Raw genomic sequence first — 26,275 nt, 5'->3', positions numbered from 1 at the left:
TCATGGTACACTCTGTTTATTTTATACAAAAATAATTATTAATGATTGAAGATTTATGTTGATATGATTTCTTTAATCCAGTTGTGGTAGTTATTGACTTTGGTATAGTATCCATATTGGGCACATCCTGCTCCAGAACTTACAAGACCTAATAAATACCACCTTGACTCATGCTCAGTGACAAAAGGACTACCACTGTCCCCTTCACAAGAATCCCCCATTAGGCCTTGGACATATCCAGCGCAAAACATGTTCCTTGTCACCTTTATTGTACACAATACTGTTAATAATCGAAACAAGGGAATTATCTATTAATACATTTGGAATGTCTAAGGGTAAAATGGCACTGGGCCGCTAATGTGTCTAGGAAAACGGGCGGGGCTTATGTGCCGCTTTATCCATAAGGCTGACGCCTAGGGGCTCACCAAGAGCAAGAGCATATGCATCAGAAAGTGGAGGAGGATGTCAACGGGCCTAAAAGAAGCTCTAAGCCTAAGAGGCCCTGTCATGGGTTATTACTAGGGGTGTGCAAAATATTTGGTAAGACCAAATAATTCGATCGAATACCGAATCGAATAGCGCTTGGAAAAGTTCGCGAATATTCGTTTTTAATGATCAAATAGTCGAATATTCGAAAAGGGAAGGAAAAAGTATTTGAAATTTTCAAATAGTTTGCAAACTGGTCGAATAACCGCGGGTCTTTTTCTAATTTGTTGAGTTTCAAAGCCATCAAAGGAGAACGCAATGAAAATTTTAAACTACTCCTTATTTTTGACACCTCTTTAGGCCACAGCGGCAAGGATCATAAATAAAGAGTACCTATAATTGGCTAGATTATTGACGTGTTTTCTGTTTTCGAATTTTCTAGAATAACAAAGTAAAACTAAAACGAAACTGGGTGAAAGGTTAAAGCAACTTTGTGATTAAAAAAGTGCATTTTGTTTAACATTTTGAACTTATTTGAATGGTAAAGTCAAGAATTTACAGTAGCGTTGCTTCCACGGGGCTAGGCGGATACGTTTTCCTGGGCCCCTCAAGGTAAAGACCCCGAAAATCTATGAACGATAATAAATCTACTGTATAAATTTCATCTAAATAAAAGTAACATAATTCTACAAATTCGGGGGCGTCAACAACCTAGTATACGTAATCAATTTAGTACAGACGAAGCTCTACTTGTACACTTATTACGGAGAATACTCAGCCCTCGGATTTTAGGTTTAAAAATGTTTGGATGAGGGCATGAGGCCCCTTTATCAAATTCCACCCTGGTCCTCAATGAATATAGTTACGCTACTGAGCATTTAATAAATAAAATAAAAATTATACTTTTGGTTTAGTATTTTGCTATTTGCTAGTAAAACGTCCTGTGATTTCAATAACTTTAAAATTTTTGACAAATATGCAAACTATTTGGGTATTTGAAAACCAAATACGACGAATTATTTGATATTCGAAATACTATTTGGTATTCGATCAGTTAACTGGCTTGGATTTTTGCCCTAAAAATATTCGACCAAATTATTTGACGTTTTAAATATTCGATTTGGTATTTGACTGGCCTCGAAAAAAATTTGATATTCGATTCGATCCCCAAAAAATGGTATTGGCACACCTCTAGTTATTACGTAACATCGAATGTAAGACACAGTCTTGAGCAAAAATCTTTGCTCGTAAACCACGCCCGTTTCTATTAAAATCATCGGGACCAATAAAGTCTTCTTCAGACATTCCAAGTGTATCCAAATAAAATTTCCGGGCGAAACAAACAAGTTGGCCCTAACATAATTCTATGCGAAACCAGTGGGGTTGGATCCATACAAATGACACTAACCTGATAAGTAGTTGAGCCTTCACAGATCGACCTTTTAATTAAAGGAAGTTGAACTTCTTGGAGAATTCTAGGGACTATGCCTCGTTTAGCGAGTTTTCCCCAACCAGCTACGAAACCCAGTTGATTTTCCTTAGAGAAGAAGTTGTCCTCGATAAATTTGGGAGTACCCAGGCAAATGGGGAGAATGTAGTCGTTAAAGGTGACAGCGTCCTTGAACCGTACCAGGGCCAGGTCATTGTCAAATGGTTTGCAATTGTAGCTGGGGTGAATGACAATGTCTCCGACCATTGTTGAAAATTCTTCGGGTTCGATCTGAAATTGATCCAATTTTCCGAGTCGAATTCGAGTTTGATTCCAGTTGATTTGCCTCGAGGTGAAACAGTGAGCCGCTGATGCGAACCACCTTTCGTTGAGCAGAACGCCACCGCAAAATGCTTTGTTCTTTGGATCCCATAACATGACCTACAATAATGGTTTTAAAACTATGGTAATCAATTCATGCCTTAAATTATTTTAAATACCCGCGACTTACTTGCCATGGAAACGCCCCCTTTTCAGCGTTATTTCCTCCAACAATCCTTCCTGTAATTGATTGGTCCTTCCCACCGGGATATCCCTGTTTTGGCGCACCACAACCTGTAACATATGTACTTGAATACTTAAATACGCAAAATCTTTCCCGCGTTATTGCAGATACTAGATTTTCAACTTACTATCTTCAATTTTCTGTAAACGCCTAACGTTTAAGGGCGCCAAGTTTTTAGGCTTTACTGCATAACAAAAGACTTAATTATAGAACCAAATTTGGTTTGTTTGTTCGTTAATTACCTTTGGAAGGGTCTTCCACAAAGGTATATCTCATTTTAAAGCCACTGAACTCTGAGGATCCATCGCTTGTGAAGGTGAAAAGAACGTTATTGGTTGTACTCAAAAATGACAAGGTGGATTGGAGACTGCCACATAGAACACGTAGTGTTTTTTCATCTAATGCATCGATATCATACAAAATTTAAATATGTAATGCGCTTGTCATATTATCTGACGAAATTTCGAAAAAACGGGAAAATGGTGGAATAAAAACGAAAATTTTAAATTACCTGGACTACAGGCACCTTCTTGTATAACGATGTTATCGTACGAGCAATTACTGTCTGGTTCCAAACTGAGATCAGCGAAAATGAAATTAACGAGATAGTTCTCGGGCGCCATAATGTTGATTTTACATAGGGAATTACTGGGGTAGTTCTCGGGATAGTTTGGGTTGGTAATAACTCCTCCATTTTCAGTCTGGGTCCAGCCACAATCTAACAGAAAAATTTAGTAAACTAGGTTGTCTGTGACTTGATACAGAAGAAAAATAAGCTCATTTGCAGCCTGACTATAATGGTCATATCGTAAAACTATGAATTAACTTGCTATTTACACGTATAACATCATGTTTTTGACCTTATTTGTTTAAGAATACGACCACCCTCCTACGCTTTTTAACCCGGTCACCTGAATTAATGGCTTTAAAAGTCGCATGATGACTTAGGCCTAAGGTGGTGCCAAGGGTATTAGCCTAGCTTATGATTATTATTATTATTATTACTATTAGCACAAGTAACATAATAACAATAAGTATGACAATTAACGAGATTTACAACGAAACTGATTTTCATAGTTATTGAGTAATCAAGATGTTTTCTCAGCACAGAGCCCTCTAGTGTCTAAAATATGTTAGACTTCCGCTAAGCCGAAATATCTGGTTCCCGATAGATAGGCGGAATATTAAAATGATAAAAATTAAAAAAGGTTTTCTCGGCGCCACGAGCTCATGTTTTTTTATCACGCGTGATTCGCACGCGGGATTCCAAACAAAGCCAAAGCCCCTCGCGACTCCAGAACGTGCTCTCCGATATTAGGCTTAAATTTTTATCATACCGTTGTCATCCAAAACAGTAAGTCGCGAGTCCAAGTCACAGCTTGAAGAGAGTATCAGTGCCGGAAAAAGGTTCGGTTAGAAAATTAGCATTAAAGCAATAGGAATTGTCATACTTATTGTTATTATGTTACTTATGCTATTGGCTATAATTGTTAATTAGTAAGATGTGATAATTCTTGTTGTTTCAATCAATACCATTGGACTAATTTGGAGAATGCGATCAAATCAGATCGAAAAGTAGACCTTGTACGAGTATTAACCCATGATGCCCCTATACAGTGGCGTAGGAACGGGGTGGTACCAGGGGCGGATTAACCCTTTCGGCGCCTTTAGGCACAGAAAAATTTGGCGCCCCTTGGCATTGGTCAGCTAAGGAGGGGCGTATCGGTTTATAATAAATAAATAAATATATTTTAGTTTCCCCAAACCTTTTCGGCGTTATTTTGAGTAGGGGCAAGCCAAGTACATGGACCGTGGGGCTTTGTCAAAGTTTTGGCGCCCCTAGAAAAATGGTGCCCTAGGCACGTGCCTACTTTGCCTAATGGCTAATACGCCCCTGGGTGGTACACGGGTACAATGTACCCCCGTAAAATTGGAAAGGGCGCCAAATTGGTCCGTAAGGGGCGCTAAAAGCCTGTTGAAGAGGAGGGCGCCAATTCAATATCCAAGCTGTAACCCGGCCCGCTATCTAAAACGTTCCTAAGCGCCTGCCTCTATACATATGTCATGCCAAGCAAATGAGTATTTAATCGAGATGCAAAATAAGACTTTCCTTTTAACAGGGGCGCAACGACCTCCAAAAGCTAGGGGGTGTCCATCAAGTTGCTACAATAATGACAAAAAAAAAACACGTGAGACATTTGTGTGGACACCTTAGGAGAGGGTATCCGTTGGACCAAGAATGTATTGAAGCTGATTGAAGTTACTAAGAATATTTCAACATAGAATTAACCCCTGGTACCATCCTCACAGCTTTTGTGGATAAAGTTCGTCTGCATTTAAGGCGCATTCAAGGTCATACCCTATAGCAAACTTGAATGAGAAAGCGGACGAATTTAAGCTACAAGGGCTGCGAGGATGGGAATCAGAATCCTGTAGTCCAATATTCTTAGTAACTTCAATACATTCTTGGTTGGACTCTAGGGGTGTTCGGACACCCTAGACACCCCCTGTTGTTGCGCCCCGGCCTTTTAAAGGGTTCATCAGCCTCGTAAGGGGATAAAATTGCCCCTCCCCTAGCCAGTCCGGATTTTGATTTCGATTATCGCCACTAGAGGGCACGCGTCGCGCTAAACGAATGTAAGATGACCGTGTAGTATTCCTCCGCGAATTGGCCAGTCTGTTTTAAAATATTATTAAACAATCTACCTTTTTCCACACGAGCAAGTTGAGGAACAAGTAACATTATTACGTAACGTTAAGACAATTCGTTGAACAAGAGCAACTTTCCATATTAATTAAATTCCAATAATAGCAAACTAGGCCAATGTAACAAAAACTCCGTCCGTTGCGACCGATATCGAAATACGAATTTCCGAGAAATTACCACGTGTTTTGTAAAGTTTCGTATTACCAAAAATTTGTCACCTCGGGCCTACGAAAATTTAGGAGACATAAGGGAAATCCTGGAAACGCTCTTGATGCCGAGAGAAAATTCTTTAGGTCTGATATCATGTAATAAAATAAAATAGCCAGGATTTTGTTTGGGGGGGGGGGGGGGGGAACACCATTGAAAAAAAAGTAAAAAAATAAAAATATTTATACGTACAACCATATGTAACACAATTAATCATAAGTGTGCCTCTGTTTAACATCTCTGTATAAAAAATTTAAATGAGACCTTGTTTCACAACCACCAAAGAAAATACGGACTAACGTCGCGTACAACTGGTTTTCACTTCCTTCTCTCCCCGCCAGAACTAGTTTTGATGACGATAAAACCGTCATCGCCTGGGAAATGACGTCAATTACGTCATATCCTTGCAACAAGGTCTCATTGAGAAAAAGTTCTTTCTGGCACACTTATACCATACGTTTCGTGGGGGCACGTTCCCCCTGTGCCCCCCTGGCTACGCTACTGTAATAACGTAAGAACGATGTGTTCTTATGTCATAGGCTAGCGCTACAGGGACCTGCATGTGACACGGTCAATTGAAATTGAGAACAACCATATTTTGGTAATTTTGAACAGGTGAGTCTCAAAAGAAATTTTACGTATATTATTGGAAATCTCAAAAGTCATTTTTCTCGTAGTTTTACGGTTTTCAAATTTCCAAAATCTTAAAATGTACCAATATGCCGTTAAACACCACAAAAATATACTTGTGTACTTAGAAATTGAAATTTTCTGCATCAAAAAAGTACAATTGTTCCAATAGGCGCTTCAATAAAATATCTTCCGGGAAATCGCCAAGTAATATATCCGAGAGCCAGGACCTGCAAATTACTGTGTATATGGTACTTGTTGTAATAATGGAAACTTTTCACCTTTAAACAGAACGTCGTACGTGTTTTTGGTTAAAAGGAAACACTTGTTGCATCGCGAACAGGTGAAAAGTTTCCATTATTTCCTCAAGCACTGTATAAAAAGTACCCTGCAGGTCCTGTATCTCGGAAATATTACTTCTTGGCAATTTCCTTGAAGATGTTTTATTGAAGCGCCTATTGGAACAACTGTACTTTTTAGATGCAGCCAATTTCTAAGTACACAAGATGTTTTATTGAAGCGTCCGTTATGTCTGCTACCGCGTTGCCTACGTTATAGTAAAGGCCCGTGCAGGCGAAATTTAATTTATTTCTGGCGTTTTAGTTCAACAATCCTGGCCACTAGGTTATCTCGTATCTGATCTAGTTGCCTACGCAACGACAAGGTTTCAACTTTTAAAAGTCAAGGGCCACAAAAAATATGGCATTGAAAAGTTATAAAAGTTGTATTATAACAAATTTGAATTGTAATTTACGATATCTTTAGCTTCTTTAAAAACATTTGATTCCCAGAGTTTAAGAAATAGAAAGAAGTGGCCATACATGTATATCTTCATCCATGTACTACCATGTAATGTAACTTTCCGGTTCGAATCGAAGAGTCAAACATTCAACAAAAAAACCATACACCAAAATCTATGATAAAATCTGCCAATAATTTTGTATTTTTAAAAAATTCACAAATCGAAAAACTTTGTCAAAATGCACCAAATTCTCTAAGCGAATCCAAAAAATCCAACCAAAACTCAATAAAACCAGTAAAAAATCCACTAATCCATTTAAAAATTCATAAATTCAAGATGGTTTTGCACAAATCCCTTGAAAAATACAAATCCGCAGATATTTTAATATAAAACTGAATTTTTGAAAAATCCACAATTCCAGGTAAAAATCCACTCTATTTGCAAATTTCGTACATTTGTTTTTTCTTAATGCCCGACCCCTCTGTTCAAAAACCATCGCTCAAAATGGGTCCCCTACCATGTAGTATGGCTATGGCAGCCTATACACTCTTTTTAGAAACGTTTACTGGGCGCCGCCATTATCGTACAGACAACTAACGAGCAAGCCCTCTACCGCAGAAATTTCATCCCCCAAAACCGGTTTTTTCATCACCCTCCCCGTAGACTGGTAATGGCGGTCGATTGGGAAGGCGCGTTTAAGAGGGGTGCTCACGCTTGATATTAAATGGTAATTTTTTTTTTGCCTTTATGTTTCAAGGGTCTGTCACCGACGTCACGATTTTAAGAAGTTGTTTTATGTCCTCGGACTATATTTTCTCTGACTTTTGCCGTACCCAAGTAATGTATTTTTGATATATTTTTTAGCATTCTTTATTACGCCTGAGGCGCAAATCGAATGTGTTTGTGACGTCGTCGTCAGACCCTGTCACTTTCATCTCGTCTCTTATTTGAAGGTGAAGGCTTTAAAAAGGGTGCACGAGCACACCTATATTAGCGTCTCTAGCAACCTTGCGTTTAAGAGTCTATACGTATATGCGCTTTAAATAGGCTATATTTCATTAGTTTAAATATCACGAAATTCTTTGATTATTTACAAACATTCTTGCCTACTTTATAACACTAAATAACAACTTGGTTTCATCTAGGATTATAACCTACTTAAATGGCCCCTTAAATAATTTCAGAACGAACTTTATGAAATTGCCCTTATTAGTGTCAGGCCAGAGCGTCTGCTACAGACAAATTAAAAAGTCATAAGAACGTTGTTTTCTTAAATAAACTTATCAAAATATAAGCAAACTATGCAACAATTATATCATTATTAATAAAGTCAAATTTACGAATAAAGATATCTGCTTTAGCCGCTATCACGTCGGAAAATTTACGGGCCAAAGCTTACCATAGATCGACCCTATTTCGGCTAGGACATTTCGACTAACAATCGGAAGGTCGGCCGACGGCCGCCAACCGTCGATAGACCTAGAATATTTACGAATTTTTTTTACGTCGGGCCGACCCAAAATTGCTACAGGGGTACCTATCTAGGTTTCAATGGCGAACCAAAGGGGGCGTTGCGATAGTTTTCGGTCGCGAATTAATGAACGAAAATTTCGCCATTTTCGTCGGTTACATGGAAGCTTAGCTTTTTGTTTTGGCGATGTAAATGTCTAATTTAACAGGCAAGTGAGTAAACCTATTGAAAGATCGATTAGATTTCGGGCGGTAGATGTCGCACTCACCTCCAATATTTCCACTTTTGTCGACAAAACCTTCAGTGGAGTATTTGAGTAGGAAGCCCTGTTCGCTGAGAATGTCGTCAGAATGGAAGTGAACGAATACCCTATTTTTCGTAGATTTTAGGGTTATGACCGATTCACTGTAGCAATAACGACCCAATAAGGGTGATTCTGTAATAATCACAATTATATTAATTGAATTGCTGATAGAATACAAGTAGAATTTAGAAAAGGGGAAAATACCTTCTGTGGGTCCGTCGTAGATGGCGCAATAATCGTAGGCGCATTTTTCGTCTGCTTCTAATTTGAGCACGTCGAAGGTGAGGTAAACCACTTCGTTTTCGGGGACCGTGATTAAAGTGAAGCAATCGGATTTTATGGGATAGGTTTTAGGAAATCCTGGACTGCTTATAGTTCCTTCCGATGTTGTCAATCTTTGATCACAATTATCTTCTAAATTACAATAAGAAATTAATATTGTAGATAGCTCTTGTTATTCCTATTTCCCTCATGCGGCGCTTTTTGGAAGCTTGTAAGTGAAACAAGATGTCAAGGACATTTAACTACACACAATCCCCCCAATGAATTAAATATATTTTGAATACTAATCTAAAATTGAGCAAAACATTAACTTAATGAAAAAAAAGAGTATTTTGTTCGAAAAGGAGCGTTTCTTAAACACCCTGTATACTAAAAACAAAATACAATCACCTTGTCGTTTAACATAAGTAGCTCACTAAGCAGTAATAACCAAAGAGTATCTTAACTCATGACCACACTTAATTAATCACCAGTTCCATTAATTATGAACATTTTTTAAATCACCCTGTACTTTAAATCAATAAGTGCACTGTAATTTCACCAAAATCTCAATCACCCTATTCTTTATCATTAGTAACAACATTTAAATCACCCTGTACATTAACTTGATAAGCGCACTATAGAGTAGTATCGCTCTGTAGCTTTGGGCTATGGCCGCCATTTTGGGGGCAGTATTTTATGTATAGGAAAAAGCATGGGTGACGTCGACATACGTCACGCCGATATTGCTCTATAGAAACCTAAAGAATAATATAATTTCTACTTTCAATTTGTTAGAACTGCTTAGATTTATTATATATTATATATATATTTATTATTTATATCCTAAACGTGTTTACTCTTCTTTGACCAATTTTTCATGTTGGTTTTTCGTATTTTAAACGTTCACTTGGTTTGGTCTATACATTTTGTACGCAGTCACAAGGGATGTCATAAACATTGAGTTGGAAATATAGTTCTTTTAGAGCCGTAATTTGTATTTGACGGCTGGGGCCCTTTCTTGAAATCACGTACGAAGCGAAACAGTTATCATTAGTCGGTGGCGTCATCTACCGCAAGCAAGCGATGTGAATAATTTAAGCTAGTGGCGCTATCTACCAATAGCTTTTCGCGGAATCCTTTTGTATCTGATAAAAATCCCCGGAAACCTAATAATAATAATAATAATAATAATAATAATCAGCTAATCAGCTAGGATAATAACTTAGGCCTAAGTCATCAAGCGACTTTTGAAGCTGAAATATCTTTAAGTTTACCAAACTCTTCAAGCCCGGGTGTCGACGGATTTCATCCAAAACCTCTAAAACACGTGATAAATCTGCTACTATCTCCCCTAGTCTTTTTAATTAACTTATCATTTTCCTCTGGCGTATACCCTGATCGGTTAAAAACAGCCCTTATAATACCAATATTTAAAAAAGGAGACCCTCTAAATCCCGGAAATTATAGACCAATATCTGTACTTTCATATTTTGCAAAAATTTTCGAAAAATGTTTCAATAAAAGACTAACCTCATTCTGTGACAAGCATAATATATTAGCTGATTCTCAATTCGGCTTTAGAGCAGGTAGAGGTACCGAACTGGCTATTGCAACTGTCTACAAAACAATTATATCTGCTATAGACAAAAGTAAATATTGCCTGGGTTTATTCATCGACTTAGAGAAAGCATTTGACAGCGTTCCACACCATAGACTTTTGAAAAAACTTGAAAGGATAGGTATAAGAGGGGTTACTCTAGACTGGTTACGTAGTTTCCTAACTAATAGAAGCTGCACAACTAAAATTAACAAGAAACTATCTGATACTACAACTATTAAAATTGGCGTACCACAGGGATCTATATTATCTCCACTCTTGTTTAATTTATATATAAATGATCTTGTTTCGATTATGCCACTTGGTTTATTATATATGTATGCGGATGATACGGTACTGTTAATCGAAAATACAAATTTGAGTGAACTGATAAAAAATGCTAATGAAAAACTTAATATGATTAACAACTGGTTACTACAAAACGGACTGAAATTAAACAAACTTAAAAGTGAATATATAATCTTTGCAAACTACGGAAAAATTATAGATAATCTAGTATGCGTTGTAAAAGTAGGAGCCACGGAAATTAGAAAAGTCTTCAAATATAAGTACCTTGGCTTAATTTTCGATGACAAACTTAATTGGTCAGAGCAAATAAGCAATTTATGTAAAAATCTAACCACCTCTTGTTACCAAATAAGACAATGTAAATTTTTATTCCCTAGAAAAATGTTATTTGAGTTTTACTTTGCAATGTTTCATTCGCACTTAATCTATGGTATTGTTGCTTGGGGGGGAACAGCTCAATATAACTTAAATCGAATTTTAATTTTACAAAAAAGAGTAATTAGGAATATTTTTAATGTTAACTGGCTATATCCGTCTGCTGAACTTTTTCAAAAATGCTCAATTATGAAAATAACAGATATCATCGACTTCTGTAATTTAAAATTTATTTTTAATAACATACAAAACGAAAAAAAAACATTGTTTGACAAAAATCAAAATAGAAAAAACACGCGTTTTGAGTATATCCTTCAAGTACCCTTTTGCTTAAGTACTAAGAAAATGAACTCAATATTTTACAATGGTGTAAAAAAATTTAATATTTTATACGAACATCTCAAAGAAAGCCAAACAATCAATTCCACGAAAAAAATTATTAAAAATTGTATAAAGCTAAAGCTACTCTAAATGTTTTCAAAGGACTCATGTTACATTATTATTAATTTGTTCCTTTTTTTAACACTTTTTATTATTATTATTATCATTATTTAATTAGGTAAACGGTTTAAATTTTTGTACAATAACAATGCGAGGGCTATAAGTCGCTATCGACTTGGCCCTCAACCACAAAATGTATATATAAAAAAAACAATAAACAAATTGAATTGAATTGAATTGAATTGATTCGGTGGCCGGATTACAATGCGTAGGAGGGTGGTAGCAAGCTTAATGAGGAGGGGGGGGGGCGCAAATCTGTGTTTTGGTTTTTTTTTATAGCGAAAAAACCGCCGGTCTTTTTATTTAAATAAACGGCATACGTTTTACGTGCGAATAACCCTAAGCAGGGTTCGGGAAAGTGACAAGCTTTTCGAGACCGAGCTAGTATTATCCCGAAGCAACTAATAGCCGATTTCAGCCCCTTGTATATCCTCAAAACTCAGAGTAGTGAGACAAGCAATATACCATTGGAAAGACCAGGCGCATACGACAAACATACTATGAAACTATAAATGTAGGGCTGTTATGGTAAAAATGCGACGTAGTTCAAAGATAGCCAAAAAATCAAAATAAACTTTCATCTTCTTCTTCTTTCAGACCACTCTAGAACAAAAACTACTTAACAAGCTAGGCTAATACCCAAGGCACCACCTTAGGCCCAAGTAATCTAGCGACTTATTATGCCTTTAAACAGGTGGCCGGGTTACAATCCGATTTGCATTAGTGACCACCTTCCACTTGCTATTCCATTGTGGCATTTCCAAAGGATAAGTCTCAGTGCCTAACCGTCGTCGAGTTGATGAGGAAAAACTTTAGCCCCCACCACAATATTTTATCAACTTTTTGAATTGCGTTCAAACAGAACCTGTTTGTTTCCGTGGTTTCGTGTCTCCGCTATATCTACAAATGTATTATTATAACGATTTAGTCCTAAACGCTTCGTCACGTTTCAATAGTTGATTTTATAAAATGTCTTTACGCTTGCCCAACTTGTTGAAATGTTGCTCTGGAATAGGTCAGCCAATGCCTAAGAATGAGTTCATAAGCTCTTTAGTGGGAGAGAAAACGGATCCACAGCTGAAGCGGGGAGGCAACATTTCAACAAGATGGCCAAGGTTATTTTATAAAAAGAACTATTTAAATAGTATTTACGATTTTATATTTAAAATACATTCTCATATAATAAGAAAAGCTTGTCATAACTCCCACTATATTTATTCAGATGAATAATTTGAATACATATTCAATATTATTTTTATTTAGCTGAATAATTTGAATACATATTCAATATTATTTTTATTTAGCTGAATAATTTGAATACATATTCAATATTATTTTTATTTAGCTGAATAATTTGAATATTCAATATTATTATTGAAATACTACAAGACGTACCAGGTAATAAATGGTAAAATGCTTAGCGTACTTTTAGAATCTAAAATCATACAATTTTCCCCTACACGTTTGTTTAGGGGGGGGGGGTAGCTTAAACTCTCTACTGTCTCCAAATTATTTAATTTGGGATGTGGAAGTTTTAGGATCAGGTTCCCAAACCGCAAAGGAAATTCTCTCGCGTTATCTCATTCTTTTCTAGAGGTACCAATTAAGTATTAGAGAGGTCTAGGTCCCAATTTCGGGATTGTTTCATTTTTGTTTGTAGTTTCTTATGGGAAATTGTGTTTTTTACAACTAAATTTCCCAACACAAATATGCTTATAACTATAGTATAATTGTAACTATAAATCTACCGGGGTGGAATAGTGCCAGTGGTTAAGGTGGGGTGGAAGAGTGGTTAATAGTTCTGGAACTACAAAAATATATGAAATCAAGCCACGAGCGAGGTCTTAAATTAGAAATATGGACTAGTTCTATATGGGCCTGTTCATAACTCTTGGTAAAGAAAAGCCCGCATACTTGACATCAAATACGCTAGACCTTGCGCGGCCTTTTTTCATGATTAAAATAGATCTTGCAAATCATAAAAAAAGGCCGCGTTTTGAACTTTTTTATGTTTAGGCTTAGTTTCTCTTTTCGATATAACAGTCGCCAGCCAGATTTCCCGCACGGTACTGATGAGTTCCAAATAGAACGAAACCGGTCTACCGTTGGAATTTCTGGCTATTTTATTTAGTTTTTATGTAGTTTATTACTCGAAGATCTATTTGATCCGAGTTTCGCTCGAAGACCTATCGGTACGAGTTATTAGTAAGTTTTTTAATTTCTTCAAATTTATTTAGGATTTAGCTATATTATCCCTTTTAATTATGGACTAATCTACCTTTTCGCGTATTTTATCATCCTTCTCACAGTCCATAGGTGGTTTCTTCTAACTTAACTTGTGTTAAAATATATTAGTGTGTCAAAGAGAATTTCTGTGCGTGAAAAAGTATTTCTGTGCGTGAAAAAGTATTTCTGTGTGTGAGAAAAGTATTTCTGTGTGTGAGAAAAGTATTTCTGTGTGTGAGAAAAGTATTTCTGTGTGTGAGAAAAGTATTTCTGTGTGTGAGAAAAGTATTTCTGTGTGTGAGAAAATTATTTCTGTGTGTGAAAAAAAATTGTGTTTTAAAAATATTTTGCGGAAAAAATAAACATAGATGGCACCCTCTGCATAACAGTAAAATAAATCATGGACGACCTATGCTCTAAAGGGACTTAGTAATAAGCCTTATCAAAAAATGGGATTCGACAACACAAAAATATTTTTTAACAATGGGGAAAAACCGAGATTCAAAATAGCTACCGCATCGCTATTCCAGGGGAAGCTAAATTCGTCACTATGGGGCGCAGCTTTAAAATTTTGGTGCTACGTTATTCCGTATTACTTCTTTGTTACAAATATGAAAATATCAAATGTGTCTGGTATTTTTTAAGTTCTGCCGCATTTTGGGGTCTTCCAAACACTGTGCAGGCGTGTGTTGAGTTTGAAGATCTGAAGATTTTTTCACACAAAAAATATTTTTTTAACTTTATACATCCCTGATTGATTTTTCTACTATTATCGGTTGTCGAATCCCATTTTAAATAAGGCTTATTACTAAGTCCCTTTAGAGCATAGGTCGTCCATGATTTATTTTACTGTTATGCAGAGGGTGCCATCTATGTTTATTATTTCCGCAAAACATTTTAGAAAATATTTTTATAACACAAATACTTTTTAACACACACTGAAATTCTTTTCTCACACACAGAAATACTTTTTCACGCACAGAAATACTCTTTAACGCACAGAAATACTCTTTAACGCACAGAAATACTTTTCTCATGCACAGAAATACGTTTTCACGCACAGAAATAGTCTTTCACGCACAAAAGTACACGCCAAAATATGTTTTCGATATTTTTTAATTTTGACCTAAATGGCGTGCCATAGGTGGTAGCCTGGTAGGTAGGTTCGTCAACCGATTTTCGAGATTTATTTCTCGATTTTCTGACGCTTCTCGCGCGCGCGTTACGGGCGCGAGCGTCGCGTGGCATTTTTTTACGTACGCTACGATTTGCGTTTTCGCATCGAGTCGGCTTCGATTTCCAATTTGGTTTTTAGTTTTTTTATTACAAATTTTCAAAAGTGACGCAAATGTCAGTTTCTAAAAATGCTCAAAATCTGTCGCCCCTGAGAGTTGGCCGTGTTTGTCCCAACACGCAATACACCCGAAATTTTATCTCTTTCCTCCGCGGATTTAGGAGGGGGGGGGGGTTCGTGAGGGGTAGTATCAGAAGCAGTGTTGGAAATAAGCTTTTTAAAAGTTCTGGTCAATATGATCACAATACCCCCTACTTAAAAAATAATTTACTGGTCATGACCACTCTTTTCTACCCCACTTATCTCCCTCCCTCTTTTATTTTACTTTTGAAAGTGAATTTTAATAGCGATTAGGAACTATAATGATATTTATTTATCACAAACCAAAGAGGTTTGATATTTATCACATTTCTTAACGAACTTTAAAAAATATTTCATCAATTTCTTGTTCTTCGAATAAAAACTTATCCGTATTTACAGTTTTACATCATCTACTTGTTCTTCGAATAAAAACAGTTTTACTCCTTTCTGACGTTCTTTTTGTTTCTAAAATCCAAAATGAAATTGCAGGATAGGCATCAATGTCTTCTATGCTTATGTTTCTTAAGCATATTCTTAATGATTGATCTATAGATGTTTCGCATTTAGCTCGACGAATCTGACTGATTGTTCTGCCGTGCAAAGCACAAAAGCATTAACGACCAAATTTTCGATTTACAGATTTTGGTTTTATTTCTCCTTATTTTATACGTTAAATTCAATTTTGAACTAATTTTCGAATTTAAAATTTTTGTTCTTGGAGAAATGACTCGTTTCACAACGCATTATTTTAGGTTTTTGCATTATTTTCAAACCAAAAACGCATTAATGTGTTTAATTTCTTTAAAAGTCAAATCAAAACGCATTTTTTTCGCGTTTTAAGACATGGTTTTAATGATATTTCTGAAATATAGTTTGGCCTGTAAATTGTTTAGTACCAGAATACAATTTGAGTTGAAAAATCCAAGTCTTCTATATAAACTTGAAAGATGTAAGTTGGGGTATCTTAAGGCAAAGAAAGTTTGAATTTCGCGGGTTTTCTCCATATTTTGGTTTTGGTCGTTAATGCTTTTGCGCTTTGCGCGGCAGTGTAGCGGAAGAACGTCAAATTGCATTACTGCCAGATGCCAGGAAATACGTTCGATTTAGGAGTAGAAATAAGTAAAAATCCGCAATTTCATTGGCTGTGAGAAGCTGAGAGCGCAACGCGTTTATCATTTTCTCTTTTCGGTATCGAATTATACTTTTAATTAAAAATAAACTGGTCATTATGACCAGTGAACCCCCCAGATTCTATTTAATTTACTGGTCATAGCCCAAAATAAACTGGTCTTTGACCGACGCCACCGCCTTATTTCCAACACTGATCAGAAGGCCTGTGAGTTTCGGAAACGGGGAGAGGGGGGGGGGGGGGGTTTCCGGGTTCGTTCCGATTTGAAAGTCCAGTGGCTATCTCGGCGTACGTTAGTCCCGTGGCCTTTATGCATCAGCCTTTGGATACAGGGGGTTTAAAGTGGTACAGGGAAGTTTGGAACGACTGCGAGTTGAGTTATTTTTACGGAGAAAAGGGTACTACGGAAATTCTCGCATGGAGAAAAGGGGGAGAGGGTACCACGGTAATTATCACATGTGAAAAGCGGAGAGGGGGTACCACGCAGTAGCGGCGCCAGGATTTTTGGCGAGGTAGGCCAACCATTTGGAGCCCCCCCCCCCCCCCACAATTTTTTCAAATCCGTCCCCGTGGATTATTTAATTTTTTTGAAGCAAGTGGTGAAATTTTTGGGTAAAATGGGTACGCGACGAAAAAATTAGAGTTAATTATGAATTTAAACATTACTAAAAACTGGGTGTGTGTTGATCCTCTTTTGTGTACCGATAACACTTAACAAATGAGTGGTTATTTACTTATTTCTACGACTGAATTCCAGTCTATCAATTTACATTCATTCCTTTGGTACTTCGCATGTACATCCCTTACATCAGAACTTACAACTTTACGAAAGAATGTACGTAGGTCGACGTAGGTACACCAACAATTGTAAGTAAAGTAAGTTTAAGAACCATTAATTTGTAAAGATAAAATTAATGATATAATTTCGATATAGTAGCACTCGCGAAAAATTGAAACTAAAAAATAAACTACTTTCGCAGAAAACTGACTCGTACCTTTGAAAGGAATAAAAACAGCAGTGTCGTTAAGCGAATCACTCGCATTGAATATTGAAAAATTAATAAATAAATAAATTATTTCGCAAACAAATTACAGAATTTTTTATATTAAATAATTTGGAGGCCCATATATTAAATTTTGGAGGCCCCTTAAGACGACTTTTGGAGGCCCCTACCAAAATTTAAAGTAGGCCCAGGCCTACCCCGGCCTATTGCTGGCGCCGCTACTGGTACCAACTACCACGGTAATTATCACATGGGAAAAATGGGGAGGGGGTACCCCGGTAATTATTGTTATATTATGGGCTCTTAATGATCGACTCGATAAACAATTAAAATGTTTAATAGTTACTTAAAGTATACAAACACGTAACATACGACACACGCTGGGTGAAGGCCGTCCAAAAACTGAAACTATATTTATACACGTACATTGCTTCTAGAAAGATCTAGCTTGATCTCTAGGTTAACATACAATATTATGTACAAAATATTACACAATTATCACATGGGAAAAAAGGGGAGGAAGGACCTTACTGCGGTGGTTCGACTATGGGGTAAAGGGTGCCACGGAAATTCTCGCGTCGGAAAGGGGGAGGGGGAGTACTTCGGAAATTCTCGCATGGAGAAAAGGGGGAGAGGGTACCCCGGTAATTATCACATGGGGAAAAGGGGGAGGGGTACTCCGGTAATTATCACATGGGGAAAAGGGAGAGGAAGGGCCTTACTGGGGTGGTTTTACTATGGGTGAAAGAGCACCACGGTAATTATAACATGGGAAAAAAGGGAGGAACGGTAATTATCATATGGGGAAAATGGGGAGGGGGTACCCCGGTAATTATCACATGGGGAAAAAAGTGGAGGAAGGGTATTACTGCGGTGGTTCGACTATGGGGAAAAGGGTGCCACGGAAATTATCCCATGGGAAAAAGGGGTTGGGGGGGGGGGGGGGCGTACTGGAGTGGAGCGCCTCGAAACACACAACTAGCTGAGGGCTTCTCGGCTAGTATTATAATATAATAATATTTGAAATATATATTTTCTTTGAAAGCTAGGTGACGCCACCGACTAATGATAGATGTGAGTGTCGATACGTGATTTCAAGAAAGTGTTCATCGAGAACCCAGCCACAGCACATAGAAATTGTGGCTCCCCGTAGCCAGGGGGGGGGGGGGGCAGTACGGCGCCCGTACTGGAATCTCTTTCGCCCGACCTAGCCTTTTCTGCAACTCAACTCCGACGCCCCCTTTTGGGACAATTCGCCCCTCCTAAAATATGGTTCGCCCGCTCTATATCGATGTCCTGGCTACGGCCCTGTCTAGCAGTACTATATTTCCAACTCAATTCTTATACACAAATGGTATTATGGTACCACACGCGAAATAATATCTTACTTGGATTGTCGGCTAGTCGAAATTCAATCTCGAATCCACTTTCTTCAAAGGTCGAGTCTGTCGTCAAAACCAGGAGAACCGCCGTAGAATTGATGAAGATAGAGGTATCTTCGATTTTTCCACACAGTCTCCTCAGCAAAAGGTCATCGGTCGTTGGCCCGGAGTAGATATCCAGATGATCATTGCTGTACGGGGGAAAATTTATTTATGACCAATCAAATGCCAAGTACATTTGTGTTCGTGCAATAGATAGATTTACAATTTTTAAGGGGCAAAGACGACTTTAAAGGGGTAATATTCATCCGAGGTAACGTGGTGATGGCGTTATTTGTTAGTAGATGGCACTCTGATAGCAGCATGACGTCATAATTTTGATTTTCAACGATGGGTTAAAGTTTTCAGTTCTTAGTGGAGAACGGTTTTGTCGAGATTTAAAATACAAAATTCTCTTCCTTGATTGGATAATTAAAATTCGTATTATAGTGTCATCTATGGCGGAGAGTGTTAACTTCTATTAAAGTTAATTGTTAATTTAAATTACAAAAATTATATATTTTTAATAAGAATTTAAAGTACTATAATTTAGTAATTAATTAATAACTTTTTAAAAAAGTATATTTTTCATAAACTTTATAGTGTCGCCATCTAACATTATTAAATATGAAGGTACCTCGGGTGGATTTCGCCCCTTTTTGCATATTTCCCTGTAGGCAATATGTGAATGAGTCTATAGCACGTCCTCAAAGCTGGCCGTCATAGGACAATACAGCGACCGACGGAGGCCGACATTTCGGAGGTCACGTACTGGAAGCGGGTAAACGCTTCGTAACAAAACCGTCAACCCGAATGCTTTCTGATTTCGAATCTATGGTACAAGGTTTATATTATCTTTGATTCACCCCACGAAAGGCCACGAGATCTTCCCACCCCTTAATGGTGAATTAATATCGTTGAGCAAGGGCTACGAATATATTCCAACCGTATTCGTTATCGCAATTCGCAACCCGATACGATATGCTTTAGGAACTAACCCGAGAGGTTGCACACATTACAATTTTACCCAGCATAGACCGATTTCAACCTGTCAAGGCGACAGTCGCAAATGTGGCGCCACTAGGCCCATTTCTAAACTTATTTGTCAAAAACTATTGGCTTTCACCGCAGTGAAGTTCGCTTTCCAATTTTACATTTAACTACATTACATTGCAAACTATTGGTGAAATTTCGGTGTAAGCGATCATATTCGCAAATAGTAATATTTTAGCCTTGGGGGAATTGAAAGTGTTATACTTATGTCTTTTATGGTAGTATTAATTAGAAATATTTGGCGTTTCCGTTGGGTGGCGCTTTAGACCAACAAATAAGGGACGAATCTAGAGGTGACCGTAATGCAATTAGAAAACTGCTTTTGCTACGAAGCATTACGAGGGTGGTTGCAGAGACTAATGCTATCTTGCCCTGTATTCGTGGTACAGAATGCTTTCTTGTTAACCGTGGCCTACGTTATTATGAAGGCCCTTGCACGTAAAGTTTCTTCAATTTGAATTGCCCAAAGAGGAACAATTAAAGGCTAAGGAAGTAGAAACTGATGTAATACCTGCAGTTGGCCCACGCTTCTATGTGCAATTGTTTGATGTGCAAAATGATTCCTTCTTCCCGCGCGGACATCAAACGCCATTTGCAATCCAGGTCACTACCATAGGAGCTTGGGTAATTTGGGCTTCTCAATTTACCACCAAATCCATTGACGATGAAATAGCCACCACATTCTTCGATATTTATTGTTAAAAAAATGCTTATTAAAACATCATTAGTATAGGTACGTCACTACGTCATTTAAGCATGAAAACAGTTTTCACGAGTTTCTCAATTTTAATGGTGAAAACTGACCAACAAACCGATTTAAACTGGGTTTTACGGTTTAATGTGACAGTGGCTTTAAAATTGTCGCCATAGAAAATGAAATTGTTTCATTAATCACTGAAGTGGTTTAAAATAGGCTGACGATTCACCTTATCAAGGGTGGTTCAGTTTCCCTGCTAAGGGTAATTTAAGTCCTTGTTTCTATGGCGAGAAAATAATGGGCTTTTAGACTATACACTTTTTAGAAATCAATTAGTTTGGCAAACAAATTTGTCCAACTAATTTGCATTGTGAACAACACGACTTTAAACAGGTAGTTGACCGATTTTTAGGGTTACAATTTTTTGTGATATCCAACTATTTCAAATTCAACCAAAGAAATTGATACATTTTTCTTTTTGACTGCTCTAGAGTGCCAGAGAACGCCCCGATCTAGTTTTCGGGCTCCGGGCTCAGATCTGCACTGTTCAATTAATGCGTGTTCCATTTATTGCTCTCGAGTGCAAGAGAACGCCCCGATCTAGTTTGCGGGCTCCGGGCTCAGATCTGCACTGTTCAATAAATGCGTGTTCCATTTATTGCTCTAGAGTGCCAGAGAACGCCCCGATCTAGTTTTCGGGCTCCGGGCTCAGATCTGCACTGTTCAATAAATGCGTGTTCCATTTATTGCTCTCGAGTGCAAGAGAACGCCCCGATCTAGTTTTCGGGCTCTGGGCTCAGATCTGCACTGTTCGATAAATGCGTGTTCCATTTATTGCTCTCGAGTGCAAGAGAACGCCCCGATCTAGTTTTCGGGCTCCGGGCTCAGATCTGCACTGTTCAATAAATGCGTGTTCCATTTATTGCTCTCGAGTGCAAGAGAACGCCCCGATCTAGTTTTCGGGCTCCGGGCTCAGATCTGCACTGTTCAATAAATGCGTGTTCCATTTATTGCTCTCGAGTGCAAGAGAACGCCCCGATCTAGTTTGCGGGCTCAGGGCTCAGATCTGCACTGTTCAATAAATGCGTGTTCCATTTATTGCTCTTGAGTGCAAGAGAACGCCCCGATCTAGTTTTCGGGCTCCGGGCTCAGATCTGCACTGTTCAATAAATGCGTGTTCCATTTCTTGCTCTCGAGTGCAAGAGAACGCCCCGATCTAGTTTGCGGGCTCCGGGCTCAGACTGCACTGTTCAATAAATGCGTGTTCCATTTATTGCTCTCGAGCGTTAGCCCTCGTGTGGACAATACTTGACCGATTGCAACCAAATTGAACATAAATCCATTTTTTTTGGCGGAAAGATGTAGGGTGTTATTTGGCTGGTACATCGGACATGAGCAAGTAATTGAAGCCAATAAAATTCCATAGTTTGAGCTTAATTGTAAGAAGAAAGTAATTGGACAATTACCTGTAGTGACTTGTCGAATAGCTCGCTTAGGTATTTTAGCCGTTTCTTCACGAGTAAATTTACGATTATGTCTGAAAAATTGTTAAAATTTACCCATATTAATACTTTAAGTCAATCTTGGTAGGTTTTGAAACTATTAAGATAATTTTGTTTTACCACGCTCAATAATGACTTTTTTAAATTTTTACCATAGGTAAATATTTTTTGAAAATATTTATATAAAATTATGCCCATCTTTTATAAGCAAAATAATAAAATAATTTTAATCAAATGTATATAACCTAGATGGCACTCCCGGGCAATAACGATATGAGAGGGGAATTTGAGGAAAGCAAATTCTGACTTTTGAACGTTATCCGAAAGCTTCCGTAATATAGCCTCCTAGAGTTAAATAACCCTGGAAGGAAGTTCAACGTTAGATCAACGAATTTCGTGGTTTTCCCGCTAAGAGCGTTGTTGATTGATTTGACACTGAGAAGTTATTGAGCGCTTATTACGAAAAATTAAGTAAATTTGGTCTTAGCCAACTTGTTAAAATGGGAAAACAAAATCACGTGACTACCTTTTAACAGCCAACTTCGATTCGGTAACTCGTGTTCATAGTTTTCCGTGCGACGTACGTTAAAGAAAAAATTATTCCTTCCAGATACTGCAGACAGCTAATTACACTTCTCTTAATCCTCCTTGATTACAAAATGTTTTAAATAATAATAATAAATAGATAATTTAGACGAATCGATCAAAATTTAAACCACCATTAGCAAAGTAAAATGAATAATAGTTCGTATTTCTTAGGATAGATGGCGCTGCAGCTCTCCACAAAGTCACGTGACTACCATCTTTTCGGCCCCCCTGGACTTTATGGTTTCGCCTATTTTAAAAACACTTCATACTCCCTTATAAGCACACCGATGTTTTTCCTCAAGATCCGGGTAAATTTTAGGCTTGTTACAAAAGGACCAATCTGACGAGTGGCGAGTATTTTTGATTTCCTTATTATTGTATTAAGTTACTTACGCTATTTGAAATAACTTTCTAGAGAGAGCCTGAAGCAAGGAATAACAGTTTAAATCGATAAACACATTCAAAGATTTAAAAGTAAGATTGGTAGAAACGATTGCTCAATTCTTAATAATGTACTTATTTCTGCTATGTTGAGAAAATTGTTTTTTCGTTGGACGAATGCCAGAATAGTATAATTAATCATTTGCTTAAATAACTAATCCATAGACTAGCCAAACAGCCAACTAATATCCGTATTTATTTAGTAAAAGGCTAAGAGCGCGTTGTAATAAAAAACACCTGAATTTTGAACTATACATGTACTGGATACATATCATTTTAAACATCATAGTTATTCAGGTTTTATTGGCGAATTAACCACTTGGTATTGAAATGGCGTAAGTATTTTATTCAACTACCATTTTAAATAAACTTATCTAATATATATCGTATCGCAGTAACATAATAAAAATACGTTAAATGGTTTTAAGTCGGGTGGTAAAGTTATGATTTTTTTAGGATCATATTTAGTACTCACGACCGAAAAGTCGAAAACGATCACTACGCCCCCTTTAGTTCGTTATTTAAACCTAGATAGGTAACGGCTAAAGCAGACGCGATTAGTTTTTCCTCATCGTTATTCGTAAATTAGACTTTGTAAGTAATGATACTTGCATTTTAATATCATTTTTGCCTCGTTTTCTTATATATTGATAAGTTTATTTAAGAAAAAACGTTGTTATGACTTTTTAATTTGTCTGTAGCAGACGCTAGATCATAGGCGCCACCTCGGAGAAGCTAGCGCCGTTACGCCACCTAAACTCGTTTCGGTCGCGAATAGTCATACTTAAAACTGGATTTGTTTTGAGGCTGGACTTAAAGCTTAGATAACCAGTGGGACGCTTTTGGTCAACTCTACCAGAAGTTCAACTTCGTCATATTTAGTAAAGTGCAGTTGTGAAACGTACAATTGCACGGCCTGTAAATGAGCAAAGTGCAACCTTAAAGGCTGGTTTTCACTAGGGCAAAAAACGCCACAACGAGAATTTTTCGTGTCGACGTTCACCGTCGTGGCGTTTTTGCCCTAGTGAAAACCAGCCTTAAATGGACTTAAGTGTGCGTGCAACAGCAAATATTTTCCAAATTATTAAAAGTTCAAATGAATTTATTTATTTATATTGTTATTTTTATTTATTACGCGCCCCAGCTATCTAAAGATAAAATAAGTTTCATATTACGACCCTAAATAAGCCCTAATTACAGATAAAACTTGGCCGCATTGGTTCAAATTAAATAACTAACATAGCACGAAATAAATAATTTAAGAAAAATATTGCAGGTGGTTTTGTATCTAGTTTTAATTATTACTATCTGGCCCAAAAATCCGTAACGTCCTCCTCATGGAAACCAAAATGTGTTATTCGCCCAATGACCAGGGACGTCATTTGGGTGGGGCAAGGGTGCCATTGCCCCCTACCCTTCCCCCGAAATTCATTAATTTTCTGATTTCACTACATTAGAAAGGTCTTGTTTAATTTCAAGTAATTATTGTCTATTATACTGAAAATAACTAAACAATAACTATTTCGATTAAAAATTAAAAAAATATTAAATTTGACCCGTTTTGCTCTTTAAAAAAAACGGTTTTCCCAAACACGGGACACTCAAGTTCTGCACCTTCCTGAAAAATCCTGAAATGACCTCCCTGCTAATCACTAGTACATCTTAATGTTTCAGCCCGTGAACGCCATGAAATTAAATTATGGGCAAGGTCTTAATTTTTTCGCTGGAAAAGTTCTATATAAGTCTGTCCATAAACGTTGTTAAACAGGGTTCATACAAACTTGGAAATCAGTGAAATTTATTTAAACCAAAAAAAGTCAGGGAAATATCAGGGAAAATGAAAATTTTCCTGAAAAATCAGGGAAAATAATTGTGAGAACTCAAAATTATGTGCAATTTGTTTTAGTATTACTGAAATTATTACTTAGTATTGAATTCATACGTTCAATCTTGAGTATATTATATTAGAAAGTGTAATAATAATGCTTTTAACATTTTAGAGACCCCTATTGTTTTAAAAAGTACACCTGGAAAATATTCAAAACTACTCTGGAAAACCTGGAAATATCAGGGAAAATGGTTTTTGAAATATTGTATGAACCCTGTTAAAAAAAGGCCGCATATCACACCACTTGACATCAAATATGCTAGGCCTTGCGATGTCTGTTTTTTTTAATAAGTTCTATTTTAATTTAATAAAATAGAACTCATTAAGAATAAATTAATATTAAGCGCCAGACACTATTTCCTCCAAAGAGCATTTCTCAACACATACAAATTTATCCTCGTTTGAAAAATTATTGTTATTACTTGCCATTATGAAAAGCATAGTTCTCTTATAACTCGAATGCCAAGGCGTTAGTTATATCCTAGTGTTAAATCAATCACCTGCTAAATTGAAGCCTTATTTTCGTCCATATTTAACGAAATAATTAATATAGTGTAGTTTGCCAAAAATAATTCAAGGTGAAATTCAAATTTCAAACTTTTTTTAAAATTTTAAGTTTTTTTATATAAACTAGCTAATAAAATAGTTACCCTTGTAATAAATGGAATAATAAAATAATTAATTAATTAAGAGTGCGTATAATTTTTTGTCATACATTTAGAACTAATTTATCAAGTGTGTAAATATTTGGTTTTTGGCACTACTCCTTTTTGATTGTAATATAATTTGATAAACCCCGGATGACAATAATGCGTCATAAAACTATATTTTTACTGCTCTGTATTGTATTTTTAACACGTCTTCGCCAACTAGTTGTTCTGTACTTTGTACTGTTTTTTATAAACAATAAACACAATTCTATTTATTTATATAAATAAATAATGCATTTAAAATAGGTTAAAAGCATTAAAACTAATAATAAAAATTTAATAGTGAAATGTAAAATACTTTAATTAAAATCCGATACGAGTCTTTAAATTTTTGAAATTATCGAATTAAAAGTATTTTACATTTTCTACGCAACAGTGATTTTTAAATTTTCATTACTATTAATAATAAATTTTGATTTAAGAGTACACTTACTTCACACAACTACGAAAATCCCATAAACAGCACCCAAAAATTACCGAAAATAATACTCGACTTAAAACCGACGATTTTAACCACATCATATTTATAAATTATAATATATAATTCCGGAATTTCTTCGAAGCAAAAGGACACAAAAATATCGATGAATCGTCGATAAAATATTTGTTAGACCGCACGTGGTGGAGTAGCCGAGGCTATTCCCAATCGGTAAGTTTCAAAATAAAACTAATAGTTCTTTCTATAAAGTGAAGTGGTCTTGTTGTTTAAATGTG

At 36.7% G+C, this 26,275-nt stretch overlaps 1 protein-coding gene across 1 annotated transcript; it reads right to left on the bottom strand.

Annotated features, from left to right (window-relative positions):
- Positions 1-5: 5 nt before the first annotated feature.
- LOC149962117 (mannan-binding lectin serine protease 1-like) lies at positions 6-26,275 on the bottom strand. The gene is made up of 12 exons (XM_090178611.1): positions 25,995-26,275; positions 21,899-21,969; positions 20,247-20,418; positions 18,650-18,834; positions 8,686-8,895; positions 8,446-8,613; positions 2,932-3,138; positions 2,663-2,818; positions 2,548-2,604; positions 2,367-2,470; positions 1,835-2,296; positions 6-263 (listed from the first exon to the last, which is right to left on the bottom strand). Exons 1-12 carry the CDS (start codon positions 26,081-26,083, stop codon positions 54-56), a joined length of 2,091 nt encoding a protein of 696 aa, XP_090034737.1. The 5' UTR covers positions 26,084-26,275; the 3' UTR covers positions 6-53.

This window comes from Leiobunum rupestre, chromosome 1, assembly GCF_980474605.1.
Source record: "Leiobunum rupestre chromosome 1, qqLeiRupe1.1.hap1, whole genome shotgun sequence".
In the NCBI taxonomy this organism is placed as follows: Eukaryota; Metazoa; Arthropoda; class Arachnida; order Opiliones; family Sclerosomatidae; genus Leiobunum; species Leiobunum rupestre.
This window is presented reverse-complemented; position numbering and strand designations above follow the sequence as displayed.

Coding starts and splice junctions, on each gene's coding strand:
- LOC149962117 (XM_090178611.1), bottom strand. CDS start 26,083: ATGATGTGGTTAAAATCGTCGGTTTTAAGTCGAGTATTATTTTCGGTA. Junction 2,819..2,931: donor AGAAGGTGCCTGTAGTCCAG/GTAATTTAAAAT, acceptor TCGATGCATTAG/ATGAAAAAACACTACGTGTT. Junction 264..1,834: donor AAGGCTCAACTACTTATCAG/GTTAGTGTCATT, acceptor TGTACAATAAAG/GTGACAAGGAACATGTTTTG.